This window comes from Haliotis asinina, chromosome 6 (assembly GCF_037392515.1).
Source record: "Haliotis asinina isolate JCU_RB_2024 chromosome 6, JCU_Hal_asi_v2, whole genome shotgun sequence".
NCBI lineage: Eukaryota > Metazoa > Mollusca > Gastropoda > Lepetellida > Haliotidae > Haliotis > Haliotis asinina.
Window position 1 is genome coordinate 16,991,249 of NC_090285.1, and position 16,205 is coordinate 17,007,453.

A 16,205-nucleotide genomic window follows, 5' to 3' on the forward strand; every position below is an offset into this window, starting at 1 on the left:
GCCTTTGTGCTTTGTGTGCACGTGGTGGTCAGCTTATTTTGTACATACTTGTGTACGTGTATATGTGTTGGAACGATACTGGTCGTATGAGCATACCCCCAATTTTATATTCGAAACTGATGCAAATGGCATGATTTTGAACAATCGATTGGGTAGGAAACGCTCACTTTATCAACTAGTACCATCATTATTTGATGATTATTCATAAACACATTATATAGCCATACTATTCTTAGTGTATACTGGAGACCCATGGAGATTCGGGGTAGAATAGACCTTCAGCAACCCACGCTTGCCGTAAAAGACGACTGTGCTTGTCGCAAGAGAGGACTAACGGGATCGGGTGGTCATGCTCGCCATCGGTTCCCAAATGTGCGGCGTAAAACTAAACTCACTCACTTGTATACTTCATACAATGGACCAAACGAAATCATACAATGGAGTAAATGCTAAATAGTAAACTCCATGTATGATTACGACTGTGTAATGACATGACGGCAACAGCCAAGTTCTCCCAGCCAGTAATTAAAGGGGCAGGTTTAATTTTGTACATCTGTACATCAAAACATTAAAATGAAAGTACTGCTCTTTGTTGATATCCATTACAAACTGCTATCAGTTGGGGAGCACATGTTATTGAAAGTAAACTCAATCACCCGAGAAAGATAGAAGAGCGCCAATTTCGTTATTTTTGTCACTGCCCACAATAGTTTCTTGAAGATTGAGTTATCTCACAGTAATGGTTGATGAAGATTGCATTTAAAACGAATATAGTCAAAACATCATTACGGTTCCAAAACACCATTACCAGATATTTTAAGCAATGTTGAACATTAAAAGCTTTTAATCACGGGCGCTGCTCCTCCAAAATTTAATTCAAGTCCTGTAGAGGGTACTTAGTAATTTAATTCTTGATCAGATGAAACATGTACTAAGACACCTCTTTGACGTAAACCAATGAGGTGGTGTAACTACAGGGGTCTAAACCTGGAGATCTTCATGTCACCATTAGAAGGTTATTAGGAACGGGCATCCTGTTGGAATTGGAGGAAGGAGAGACTCCAGAATCCCATGTCTACTCAAGGGTGTCAGGGTCTGTAACTTGCGAACAGAGCTCTGTCTAGACAAAGCACTGACTGAATAACTGAATAACAATCAGTGAAATCTATTTTTGAGTTGAGAACATATATAATGAATGGCTAGAGATGCAATGATAACCAAAGCCAACACCTGTCTCCGCAACTATACTCCGAAGATGTGGAAGTGATGTATACCACCCATCAGAAGTTTGACTCGGTCAATGTAATGTTAATATACACAAATGGTTGCACTTTTGTTTAAAGTTTTGGTAAGAATTCGTCAATTTTCACCAAATTTTGTGACTATTCTCTTTTCAACGTTACATATTTGCTTCGCAATACATTCGGTCATGTGTAAACCTTGAAAACGTAATACTATGGAATAGTTATATAGATATATAGATATAAAATCTAGTTTAGAACAGTTGACTGAAGTATGTGGCAATACTTGCACTAGTGAAAACGGGTATTATAGATGGTACAAGGATCACAATGATGCGCCATTCGGGAATGAATAGCTTCAGTGGCTTTAAGATCCCCTGAACGTGGTTTTAAGTTGTCCGTGTGGTATTCCTCGTCATTACACGGTACCAGTGCAAGAGGGGTCACTAGTGGTAATCATGTACTATATGATTTCAACTCACAACTAAGCTGATCATAGACGATACAACTGAAATAATATCCAAAACACTATTTAAGAAAACCAAAACCCCCTGAACACATGTACAATCCAAAAACCCTGTGATATCAGAGATTGCATAATTTCCTTTCAGAAAGGAATAAAGAAACATGACAGAAGCACACCTTGCAGTGCAATTGATTGTCTGGTAAATATTAGTGATGTGCCTCCACCAATGCTGGGAACTTGCACTCATTGTTTCAGTGGCTGTAACCGTGGCCTTTATTCTGTGCTGGGCGCCTTTCCACTCACAGAGGTTGATGGTTTTGTACGTCTCCGTGTGGACTCCATTGTTGATGAAAGTGCAGAGTACTCTCTTCTACATCTCAGGTAAGTAGGCCACATAAAAGGAAAATCTACATGATGTATTCCGGTTCACCTTTCCTTCTGCCTGACCTATTAACATCCACCCGTCACTCGCCTTAGCCACTGCAAAACATTTTACCTAAATGACGAAAAAAAACTGAACGCTGAAAATCAAAACCACTCCCTAATAACTATCAGCAGATCATTAGGATCAATGGATCGCCATGTCCATCACTGGTTGGTCTGGTGAGACCTCGTCCGTTTGTTGGCAGAGTGGTTATATGCCGCGGTTCAGACTAGCTATTCTAGAAACGTTCGTAACCCTACGAACTTCTTAAGCCCATTCTTAACACATAGACTAAGAATCAAAGTTAAGAATTTTTCGGGCTACGAACGTTTCGAGAATAGCTAGCCTGAACCGCGGCATATAACGAACGTTTCGAGAATAAGGGCCCAGATCCGCATTCGTAAATCTCTGAAAACCTTTGGAGTTACGACAGGTCGTTACGTTGCTTAGTATATCGCAGGTGTACTACTGTGCGGCATTAAGCATAAGACAAATAAGCTATGTAAAGTATGTGAGTAGAAGATAGTACAGCAGCAGGTCAATGCTATACGTTTGGCGAATATCGCGGAGTATCGCTGATTTTTTTCCTTTAAACTGTCACCGTGCTACCGCTCCGAGCATGCCACATTCGGTTTCTTTAAACTGTGTGCTTACGTAAGTCCTGTGAAGAGCACAGTTGTGCAAACAAATATATCTTTCATTTGGACTGAACAGTATTTGGAGTCTGTATTCTCTGTCTGTTTGGTACAAAGGTTGAATTTAACACCTGAAATCTACAGTGTTTTAATTGTGTGTGAAACATTTTACTACATTTTCCCCTTATGTTCGATAAAAGCATACTCTCTGAAAGGACGTGAATACAGATTTTTGAAATAATGCGTTCGTGAGGGATAACAGCTGATGGGTATGGGAGACGCACACCTTTGACCATCTGACACAATTTGAATTATATAAATGTATGTAAATAACGATTTCTTATGGAAATGGTTTGTTTGTTACTATTTGCTTAATATTAAGCATAATATGTTCACTCTGTATTGATCTATGTATAAGATACGCATCAATTGTGAAAATGATATTTGGTATTCAATGACCAACAATTTGAGAATACGCCATCTGTTTGTTAAGGAAAATGAATTTAAGAGAGTCAGATGCTTAGTAAATCTGATAAAATGAATTGTTCGTCTATGTATTTATCTTGATCCTGTTGCAGGTGTCCTGTACTTCGTGAGTTGCACCGTTAACCCTATACTGTACAATGTCATCTCACGCCGATACAGATGTGCATTCAAGGAGACAATCTGCTTCTGCTATTACAAACGTGGGACATTCTCCTACACGAGCAGTGTCCTGAGAGGCAACTCAGATAAACCGGTGAAACAACCAACGGTTATTAAAAGGGATTCTAACTCGACATTCCACAACCGGAACTCACTGTCACATCCAGTGGTCAATGGAAACGCTGCCGAAATCCTTAAAGCCAAGCTGCTTGATGGTTCGTTTGATGGTAAAGCTGGTCGTTTATCAAGAAGCAATGGCGTGAAAGATGTGAATACTTGCAAGACCTGTGACGATCGCCAAAATGGTTTTATGACATCGGATGGGACAGCGTTGTTAACAAAAGGATTTTGTGCTCTGCAACAGTCTCCATTAAATGATGTTTTAAAAGGTAACGGATCAGTTGTCTAGCAGGATTCTTACCTCTTGTATAAACTGTCCGCCTTTTGAAAGAGGCTATTGGGACATGAGAGTTTCAACATTCCAAATAATCCTAAGGATTCAAAACAAGGTTTTTCGCTTGTTGACCTTTGTTACACATGTCCTTGACATATTTACCAGCCTGACTCACCTAATCGATTTTGAAAAATCTCTTTGCTGTTTATCTCATTTAAAAGTGACTGTTTTTAGTGATAACTGACATAAATTGGGAATGTATTGTCAGGTAGATTGCATTACCTAAGTAGAATATGCTGGTATGGTACTGATTCATGGTGGTGCTGTGACAACCATTAAGCCATTTCCTCCTTCTCCAGCTGTTATGCGTGGACGACGTGCTCGAAGAGGATTTACGCGTTCCATTACCACACTCTGTGAACCTGAAGTTCTGCTCTTCCCGGAATATATTTATGTGGGGATTGACCTTGGTCCGACAAGAAATCGGCATGACTGAATAAAAATAGGCAATCCTCATAACGGGATATCGTGCCCAGAGGACATAAGCAAAGAAAAACAACTAAGTATTACTGAAGTACACGTACCCTACTTCGTCCTTGGTTGATTTTTAGGTGATTTCATCTTTGCCCCTTTTGATATTAAGCCCGTCTTCTGTTAAAAATCAATATTCTTTTCAACACCATCCTCTTAAAGAACAGGGTTGATTTAAGGATGTCACACTAAATTCTTCCTGGACTGATACATTACTTCATCTGCATCATTGTTTCTAGATTCTAAAATGCCACTATGACATATTACCCCTATAATTTGTGATGGATTTACTTTTGGCCGTCGTCCAATGCTATGTTATTTTGAACTGAGAGAACCCAATGTGCATTTGAAAAGCATGTGTTCATGTTCAAAAGCGGTTTGGGAAAGTTTCCTTCGTCAAACCGTTTTCTGCATATCTTGCTCAAATCAAGAAATTGTCACAGTGAAAATAAAGCATGTGTTGCTACTATAACCATGGCCAAAATGGAATTAGAATTCGTCCAAGCAAAGCATGCTCTGCAGATGCAACTTAAAGGGTTGTGGTGGTGAGGATCACTGGCGTGATTCAGCGCATATGTGTTCATTCTATCTGTCACCGGGTGTGTCATCCAGACTGAATATTTACAGGTTGCCATCATGTTGCGATGTCAGTTGAAAGCAGCTACTATAGAGAATACAATGAGCCGTGTCAAGAACCTTATACTTGTGCTTTGTTGATTTGTTTGACAAATTGTACAGTGTATTCCAAGATAAATTATTGATTGAACTGATATCTGTTTCACTTCTATTTCATCTTCCCTATAACATTATTTAAAGCAGTATTAGAAATGTTACATTAATATTCATTCCCATAAATTCCAGTAATATTATATTACGGACAGTAGGGTAGCCAAGTTTCTAATCGCGTCGAAGACCAGAGTTCCATTTGCCACATTTCTACAAAGTCCATTGCTGATGTATCCACAATGGATATTGCTTCAGCAGTGCTAAAATCAGTGTACACCCGTGCTAAGTCACGAGTAATAATCACGGATATCATAGTATTACCCTTTAATACAATAAGGAACAATAAGGAACATAAATTTAGTACTAAGAACAATGATACCTTTTTATAAATAGACCGTCATTGCCCTGCTCATATGCTGCCGCTGGCACATGCGGCATACGTAAATCGTACCTCATTCGTGACATATTCAAGGGACCCGTGAACACCCGGGTTAGAATTGATTTTCAGCAACCCAGGCTTGTAGTAAGAGTGAGAGAGTTAAAATTTAACGTCACATCGGCAATATTTCAGCCACATCGTGACCTTGTCGTAAGAGGAGATTCGTGGGATGTAGTGGTCAGGCTAACTTGGTTGACACATGTCATCGGTTTTCAACTGATGAATGCTCATGCTGCTGATCACTGGATCGGAGCTGACGTTGAGTAAGTGAATCTAGTTTTACGCCGCACTCGACAATATTCCAGCCTCACGGCAGCAGTCAGTTGATTATCGACTCTGAACCAGAAAGTCCACAGGTCAACAGCATGAGCATCGATCTACGTAATTGGGGTACGATGACATGTGTCAACTAAGTTAGCGAGCCTCACGACCCGATCCCGTGGGCTTGGGTGGCCTTCCACAATTTTGGCAATAAAATTTGCAAAGACATTTACCGAGAACGTGCTTGATACAAGTTCACACACCTGTCCTGATAGACATCTGTGGATTGTAGTCTTTTCGGGAATTAAACAAATGGAAAAGGCGAATATCCTGCCTAATATTATCATGTTTTATTTTCTCACTATTTGCATATCTGAGTCACAAAGTGAAAGGATAATACAAGCGCACTCTACTTACAAGCACGCTCTAAACTAACATGAATAACCAGAGTAGCCTCCCTTTGATAAAGGGGAGATACTGGGACGGGCGGGCCGATGGACAGCCGCTAAAGGTATTCGCTGACAAATAAATAATTAAAGAAATATTAACTGTTGTCATATTTTGTCTAAATGATATTTAGGTCATTGTCTTAACTTCTAGGTCTAACTGGAACTCTTTTGCCACTGTCCCACGGACTGACCACTGACACTGTGAGGTAATATACGAGCATTTATGCGCATATTCGTTCTGGTATTGAAGATTGAAAGTAAGTACTTGATATTAAAACTTCAAAATGGCATCAAAAGATGATGACGTTATCACGCCCGTGTGTTTTAGGTTGGTAGATACACCTAGCCCTCACCCGAAAAATACGTGGAATATTTACATGTCAAAATATATAAAGTTGATTGGTCGTCATTTTTTTAAAAATTATACAGGAGATCTAGAAATGTGTTGTCCACATGCATATGTTTACCACGAAACATTCGGAAAGCTTAACCAAGTCCCTGAATGTTGACAAGTCGGATGATGACAAATATTTGCTATGACAATGGTAATACCACACACAAGCTGCAACATATTTCCTGTATATAATCTTTCGGGTCAGTGAGTGCCCTAGAACCTCTGGCCAGGCTACCTAGTCTTAGTGTGAAGAGTTAAGCTACCTATTACGGGCTATCCTCATCCATAATAGGTTCTGGTCAGGGAGTAGAACACACTGGCAGTAGGGAAATCCTCTCATTAACACTAATGATGCTACTGAAGGACGCTAACTGTGCTTCTACATAGGGACTGATGTTGTTTGGCCAGGGAACGCCGACCCATGGGCAGCTAAAGTAATTATCATGAGCGGTTCACTATGTATTCGGAATCTATACAAAGCCAATTGGGATGGCACAAATAAATCATTGTCTAGGCTCTGGTTTATCTACTTTCCTGTGCTGTTTCGCAACACTGTTCTTAATCTACTCAGCCAACATAATGTAGAGACCAGACGAACCGTGTTTTCAAGTTGGGAAAAGGTATTTTTTAACATTATTTCACTACTTATTTCGTATCTAATATAAAAAAGGTAGGATGTTTAGGGATATTGGGATCTTGAAACGCAGCTTTGTTCTATTACATAGATTACAATTAATTTTGACAAAAATCTGAAATTTGTTTGTGTAGGAAAATTTTGCATATTACATATGCTTTTTATGCTTTCTTAGAATTTGACATTGTCAAACATTTTCATTTGAAGCAATATATGAAATTTTTTTTTTGTATGTAATTATCTGTCCAACACAGAATCTTGCATAGATAAACCATCCTTCCAACACTAGGGAGTTACTTAAAGATGAGAGATGTTCAAATCATATCAAGTGTGTTTAATAAGTTAAATTGGAATGGGATGTTCCGATCGTTCATCCAGACACTAATGTTTCATTTCAATCAAGACGTGATTTGCAATCCTTCAAATAACCTTTACAACGTGTGTATTTGGCTTGTTGGATAGACCATGATGAACGATACTAGGAAACTGACAGTACGTTAATTTGATGGGATGATTTGTTAGGTGAAGGGACCTCCATTCATGGGCGATAACAACACTGTTTGTCAAGAATGGTTAACGAGAGAGGCATGACCGGTTATACTGCTGGGTGAGTAGGATCGGATCTATCGGTTCAAGGAGCTGAAAGGCGTCTTATAATAGGCTTTTGCATAAATTGGACAGAGCCATAATTGAAGGCCAATGTATGTGTAAATGATACCAACAAAATGTGAGTTATTGAGACAGTGGGATAAATGTTAGCCAATTTCTTCTGAATCACTGACACATGTCAGAATATTTCTGATTCGAAAATGAGTTTTGTGGATATTTTCAAAACAAAAACTGAAAATAACCATACAGTCACTTATTTTTATAACGAAATCTGAAATAGTGTCCGATAGAAAAGTGTAATAATGAGACACGTGTTAGATGTTTCACAAAATATATCTAAAAGATCACCTTATGTACGAATGATATAAAAACAGGTTTATCAGCTTCCGTTTTATTGCATATCGACGTTTCAGGACTACTTCTGGCTATACAAGATAAAGAGGTTGCCAAACATATCCTTGTCTTCCATATTCAACAACTTCTAATTTCCTCTCAAGAATCTTGTCACGAATAATGACAGGAGCTCATGTAATTAATCACTTGTGCGTGTATCATGCGCAGCGCCAACATTTCTACTCGGCAACCTGTTGCGTTGAGACCCATTAAAAGGTCTCTCCTTTGGACATTGTCATCGTTCAGCAAATGGAACGTGTCAATAAGTTATACCACTATTCACAACCCCCGTGCGTCATCAAAATAATAGACTATTATGCACTGGATTGTCGACAGCAATGTGTTTCCATGGCCACAGAAACATGATTTCGTCCTTAACAACTAGTTTTATCAGTTATGCCTCAAAACGAATTGTTCCACCACTGTACTGTCAGTATCTAGAACTCAGGGGCGAGCACTTGTTCTTGGTCAAATTTTTTAAACTCAGTATCCAACCATTTGATTCATGTCAGCTTTTTACATACATTCAGCAGGCTCCATTAAAGGTCAATGCTCGCAAGTGTTCAGTGAATACACATACGAATGAATCAGTTATGCTCACCTTTCCGAGTTCCAGAGCAATTTTTGAAAAGAGAGAGTTAACCTATTTATGCATAGGGTCTTAGATTTTCATCAAGTTTTGTGAGCTGGTTTCTTTTGGCAAGCAATGAAAGGAATGAGGTGTCATTTTTCCAGTAAAGAAAATTTTCCATACCTTTTTACACTGCTATGTATGTATGCATGTATTCCTAAGACCTCTACTGTTCTTCACATATGTAAAGTATGGGTTCGGGGATATTTTACAGTGTTAGGTACACACATCTAGAGGAAGTGAAGGACCTTGGGTACTTGTTTCTTAGTATGTCACACTAAATGGTGTAAACCTTTTGTTTCTTACATAAATCACATTGTGTGCCAGTAAGTAGATCATTAATAAAATATTGGTTTCTGAAAGCCAAACTAATCAGTTACTAGTCATGCGTGCCATGGTTTTCCAAACGCAGCTTGTTATGGAAATTTGTCGATAATTTGAAGGATCGGTACGGTCACGTCCAAGTTAAGGAACTGCAACAGTGATAGCATCAAGCCATGAAGAAGGAAATTCCACTGACGTCCAAATACTATCAAAAATATTTAAAAGGGTTTCTGTATCCTGAGAATCTTTAAGAGTTTTTTGAAGCTCATGAATAGAAAACATTTAATTATTATTCCCCGGCAGAGGACTTCGGAGTACATCCAGCAACTATGATGTTTAGTTCATCAGGAAGCATTATATGGGATCAAGAATGCGCATTAAATGCCCAAGTTTCAATTTGTTAATACATGTATCTGCATATAAAAGCCAGTTTCATTGTATTCCATTAAAGCTTTTAAACTGAAAGATTCAATTTAAGATTGAAGAGGTTGATCTGGAGGTGAATGGTTCAACCACTAAACAGTTTACTCAGCTTCATTCACGTCTACACTGCAAGCTGTTATCAATGGGAGGGAACCCGTCCCCAAAAAGGGACGATATGCAAAAAAGGGGTAACGTTTGACGTTGGCTACTGTACTTCACTCCTGAAACAATCTTGACTCTGGCTACTTTTAAGGACGTCATTGTATTTTCATCCTTACAGGACACACTAACCAGTAGTATATTGTATGTATATGTTATACAGTTATAGATTTACAGGACACAGTAACCAGTAGTACATTGTATGCATATGTTATACAGTTATAGATTTACAGGACACAGTAACCAGTAGTACATTGTATGCATATGTTATACAGTTATAGATTTACAGGACACAGTAACCAGTAGTACATTGTATGTATATGTTATACAGTTATAGATTTACAGGACACAGTAACCAGTAGTACATTGTATGCATATGTTATACAGTTATAGATTTACAGGACACAGTAACCAGTAGTACATTGTATGTATATGTTATACAGTTATAGATTTACAGGACACAGTAACCAGTAGTACATTGTATGTATATGTTATACAGTTATAGATTTACAGGACACAGTAACCAGGAGTACATTGTATGTATATGTTATACAGTTATAGATTTACAGGACACAGTAACCAGGAGTACATTGTATGTATATGTTATACAGTTATAGATTTACAGGACACAGTAACCAGGAGTACATTGTATGTATATGTTATACAGTTATAGATTTACAGGACACAGTAACCAGTAGTACATTGTATGTATATGTTATACAGTTATAGATTTACAGGACACAGTAACCAGTAGTACATTGTATGTATATGTTATACAGTTATAGATTTACAGGACACAGTAACCAGTAGTACATTGTATGTATATGTTATACAGTTATAGATTTACAGGACACAGTAACCAGAAGTACATTGTATGTGTATGTTATACAGTTATAGATTTACAGGACACAGTAACCAGTAGTACATTGTATGTATATGTTATACAGTTATAGATTTACAGGACACAGTAACCAGTAGTACATTGTATGTGTATGTTATACAGTTATAGATTTACAGGACACAGTAACCAGTAGTACATTGTATGTGTATGTTATACAGTTATAGATTTACAGGACACAGTAACCAGTAGTACATTGTATGTATATGTTATACAGTTATAGATTTACAGGACACAGTAACCAGTAGTACATTGTATGTATATGTTATACAGTTATAGATTTACAGGACACAGTAACCAGTAGTACATTGTATGTATATGTTATACAGTTATAGATTTACAGGACACAGTAACCAGTAGTACATTGTATGTATATGTTATACAGTTATAGATTTACAGGACACAGTAACCAGTAGTACATTGTATGTATATGTTATACAGTTATAGATTTACAGGACACAGTAACCAGTAGTACATTGTATGTATATGTTATACAGTTATAGATTTACAGGACACAGTAACCAGGAGTACATTGTATGTATATGTTATACAGTTATAGATTTACAGGACACAGTAACCAGGAGTACATTGTATGTATATGTTATACAGTTATAGATTTACAGGACACAGTAACCAGTAGTACATTGTATGTATATGTTATACAGTTATAGATTTACAGGACACAGTAACCAGGAGTACATTGTATGTATATGTTATACAGTTATAGATTTACAGGACACAGTAACCAGTAGTACATTGTATGTATATGTTATACAGTTATAGATTTACAGGACACAGTAACCAGTAGTACATTGTATGTATATGTTATACAGTTATAGATTTACAGGACACAGTAACCAGTAGTACATTGTATGTATATGTTGTACAGTTATAGATTTACAGGACACAGTAACCAGGAGTACATTGTATGTATATGTTATACAGTTATAGATTTACAGGACACAGTAACCAGGAGTACATTGTATGTATGCGATAGCTTGACGTCATAGTTCAGTATGACTTTTGGTAGGACCTGGGCTGGACTTTCACGTATACAGTTATGTATGTAATGTATTTTCATAGTGGGGTGTTTCAGTAGCCTAATGGTTAGATCACCGCTCGTCACACCAAACACAGGGGTTCGATTCCCCACATGGGTGCATATTTGTGTCACCAATGCACAAGAAATATAAATTACGTATGTTGATTAGATTTGTTGACTGATTTTAATGTGACACGGTTGCACTTGAACGTGGATGATGGCTGACAGACTGATCTATTTTGATGTAAGACCTCCTGGCCAAAATACCGCTTTGTTTGTTAAGGCAACAAATATATAGATATATATCAAATGCTAACTTTTACGTACATTGTCTAGACATTTAATAAGAAATATGAGTCTGTCAGTGGCATTGCATAGAAAGTTAATCAACAGTAAGTAGACGTTTAATCCTATTAACATATTCGCCTAATAAAGACAAGTGCTAATTGCCCTAATATTACTCGCAGGTGACTGGTTCCTTTGATAATGTAACGCCACACTCCTAAACAACTGAGTAACGTGACACAGGTATGTACATCAAGTATGGACCAGAACATCATGTGATGACCGTCAGTTAACGCAACAATAGGTCTCAACCAAATCATCTGATCTGACCAATTGATCCAATCAACTCCCAACTCCAAACAGGTTCGAGTGAGTGAGTATGTCTGGTTATATGTTCATTTCAAAGCTGAACCTTTGGGTCGCCTCGTGGTTAAAACGTTTAAGATTCACATTGGCAATGGTGCAGCCATTACATGACGAGAACATGATTGATATTGAAAGAGGTATATATATTATAAAAAGCTGTCGTCAAAGGACATTAAAACAACTAGAATATCACAGTTACAATAAAAACTAGTATGGAAAATTAAAACTAATTTGGGCAAACGTACATAACACACGAGCTATACATCACGAACAACTGACGGTAGATCACCATTTTAGGGAGCATGGGGACTTACATCACTTTTGCTACCTGCATGGACCCCAGCTGGATTTACGCTATCCCTTCAGTTGCTGGTGATGATAGAAAGACTAAGCCAGAATTTAAAAGAACTCCCCTGCCATGATAGTGCTGGAATATTGCTGAAAGCACAGTAAAATCATGCTCAATCAACCAATATCTCACTCACTACTTCCATGACTGTTAAAACCTCTTGCCATGACAATTTGTTTATAACGGAAGCAACCGCAGGGAAAGGATACCATTTCGACGCCATCTTATATTTTCAATACTTGAATGAGTGGGTGAGTTAATATTTAACGTCACATCGACAATATTTCAGCCATATCGTGACGGGAACATAACACAGAAATGGAATATATGTGTATTATAAAAACCTGTCGACAAAGGACAGTAAAATAATAAGAATATCTCAGAAAAGAATGCAAAACTAGTAATTAGACCTAAAACATGTTATCTATGGAGGACAATATACAATATAAAAGTGGACTATTGCTAACAACTGAAGGTAGATCACCATACTAGGGACAATATTTGACAGATTCGTAAACACATAAGAGTTATTTCCAGGGATTAGATATAATTGAAAGGACGGCAAATACTGTGTGCCATAAATGCTACGGTGTTACCCGTTTTCTAACGTTTCCATTTTTCTTTTGCACGTTCTCGGTTGGTGCAGTTACAAAATCAATAAAGTCACACACTGAAATCTCCCGAACATTCTTTTTAGAAGACCATTTCGACAAAAATGCCGATTGCTGCTGATTGCTGCTGATTATAAGGAGCCTCTTGGACTGGAATTCACAGTTGCAAAATATAGAAACGTGTGCGGGTGGTTTTGACATAGCTAATTTGAAATGGATTTGGACAAGATTGAAGGTCACTGGACGTCCAAGGGCCACAACCACGTAACACGTGTTGAATAACAAACCGAGTGAATGGCAGCAGAGGTGACCAGAGATCGTGTCTCGGTGTTATTTACGTAATAGATCAATGGGACTACATGCCAGTTCCTCATTATTACTATTCAGCTTTCGTTAAGTGACATGTCATATTCATCGAAACGTTACGAAATCATTCAGAGAAAGTGCCAGTGGGAGACTCGATGTTAAGACATGAGAGCATTGATGAACTCACGATATAGTGACTGCATCGGGGTTCACTGATGGCTGGATTTAGGTTTGTCAATACCAGTAAGTAACATTTAACATACACGCATCTTTTATTGCTAAAGAGGTTTATTGTTCCATAAGGATGCAGTTGTGCATGTTTGTGTGTGTATGTGTGTGTGTTGTGCGTGTGTGTGTCTCTGTGTGTCTATACATGTGTTCAACTGGGTATCCGTGCGGATGGTCGTGTGTACACATAGGTGTGTGTTTGCGTGTGTTTATGGTCATATGTGCGTGCGTGAATAGGTGTGTGTTTATGCATGAGTGTCTGTAACTGTGTGGATATGCATAGATGTGTATCAGGCCACCCTAAGTAATGGAAGGAATTACGGCAAATTTGAAGGAATTGCATCTCAAATGTAAACAAAGGCATCCCACTCGCAAAACAATTGCAACGATATCGGAAGTTTAGCGGTAATAACAGAAACACAACGCCTCTATCGGAAACAATGTCGGTAATACTTGAAACAAGATCAGCCACCTTCGGAGATTTCTCGGCTCAGTTCCGTGATTTGTCGGTCGCGTTTTGAAACTCACACATCAAAACATGGCGTCGCTGGAAGAAGCACCCTTCTCGGTGAGTTTTGTTTTTAGTTTCTACTGTTTTCATTTTCATAATTCATTCAACAAGGGTGGTCATTTTTGTATGGGTTTTTGCAGGGCTGTTAGTTTGCATGTATTTGTGCATGCATTGGTGTGTGTTTATGCACGAATGTTTGTACATGAGTATGTGCACACGTAGATGTGTGAGTCTGTGTGTGCGTGTCTTTGTGTATGGGCTTTTGCAGGGGTGTTTGTACGCATGTGTGTACGCATGCATGGGTGTGTTTATGCGTGTGTATGTATGACTTTGTTTCAGAGGAATCATTCATTTCAATCTTTGCCTATACGAGAGAGAGGCGCACAAGCTCGTTTAATCTTAATTGTACCTTTGACATTAGTCAAGAACAGCGGTGGATTCACAAATACATAGTTTGAAGAACACTCAAATGCAAACAACACGCACACTGTTATAAGCTTGTTTTATATGGGTTGAGATATAAAATGAATAAGATAATGAGTTAGGTCCGATCCCCTGATAGTTAATCAATTATGGCCATGGAATGACTGTGGGGAAACCCTCCAAATCTGATGTGATATTGACATGAGAGAAAAGAGCAATTACCCAGATTTGTATGATACGTGAATAAAAAATGTATAAAATCGAAGTATTTGAGGAAAACGTGTGTTTGGAGATTGCTCCAGTAAATTACCAGCACATCGAACACGCCTGCAATGTGAGATACTGTATCTGACCACGCATAAAGCTAGCGATTATAAGGTCATCGATCTATGCCTTAAGCACGTCATTCAAATACCACGACTGAGAGTCGGAGTTCACCGGTGGTAGACATTCCTTGTAGTGTTCATCAAATTTAACTGCAGTGGTCAGTCATCCACGATTGAGTACTATGTCGTTCATCGTCGTATTTCACAGGTGCTCACCCATTGAATCTATATGAAAACAGTATTTTAATTTTACGAAGACCATGAAATCTCGATGTTCTGTTTACAGTGAATGTGGCTCACACCTCATGAGAGGCATGAACGGATAAGAGCGTATACACACGTTTGATAGTGAACAAAAACAGGAGAAAGCTTAATGGTGATGTTGGTGATATTTGGTGATATTTAATAGTGACGTTTGTGATATTTGATGTTGACGTTTGTGATATCTGACAATGATGTTTGTGCAAAAACCTTGGAGTCAACTTTGTGCGTAGACTCTTTCAGTGTTGTCACAACCCCTAGTGTACAGTACACAACCCTGCGCACTTAAAAGAACCCACGAATCCGTTGGTATATGACCAGATGGTGGCCTCATTAATACGTGCATACACCTAGTTGAGGGTACAGCAACGTGATGTAAACTTGGACAAAGTACTGTGACTCCGTGTTCCAGTCCACCCAGCTGTGAATTGGGTACCTCGTTAGGATGAGAGAGACACGATAAACTCGGTGCGCCTAGAGGCAGGGAGTTGAGATTGAAATACGATGTGCGGTTGAGATTGACATCCGGTGATGAAGGGGAAAATACCAGCGCCTTGAGCATGCACTAGTGCGTGGATATGTGCGCTATATAAATATGCTATGCTATGCTATGTTATTTGATGATGATGTTTGTTATATTTAATACTGACATTTGACAGTGATGTTTGTGATATTTGACAGTGATATTTGATGGCGATGTGTGTGATATTTGATGATGTTTCTGATGTCTAATTGTAGTTAACGTATACACCAGTGTGTGGTGTTGAATACAAACGGGAGAATGATCATTTTTTGACAATGTTTGTGATACCTCTAACATA

At 38.3% G+C, this 16,205-nt stretch overlaps 1 protein-coding gene across 1 annotated transcript in view; it reads left to right on the forward strand.

The window, feature by feature from the left end:
- Positions 1-5,106, forward strand: part of LOC137286903 (neuropeptides capa receptor-like) — a 33,508-nt gene extending 28,402 nt beyond the window's left edge. The window contains exons 3-4 of the mRNA XM_067818925.1: positions 1,963-2,088; positions 3,345-5,106. Of these exons, the coding sequence (XP_067675026.1) occupies positions 1,963-2,088; positions 3,345-3,820 (602 nt within the window). The 3' untranslated portion in view covers positions 3,821-5,106. The remainder of the gene's footprint in view (positions 1-1,962; positions 2,089-3,344) is intronic.
- Positions 5,107-16,205: the final 11,099 nt, after the last annotated feature.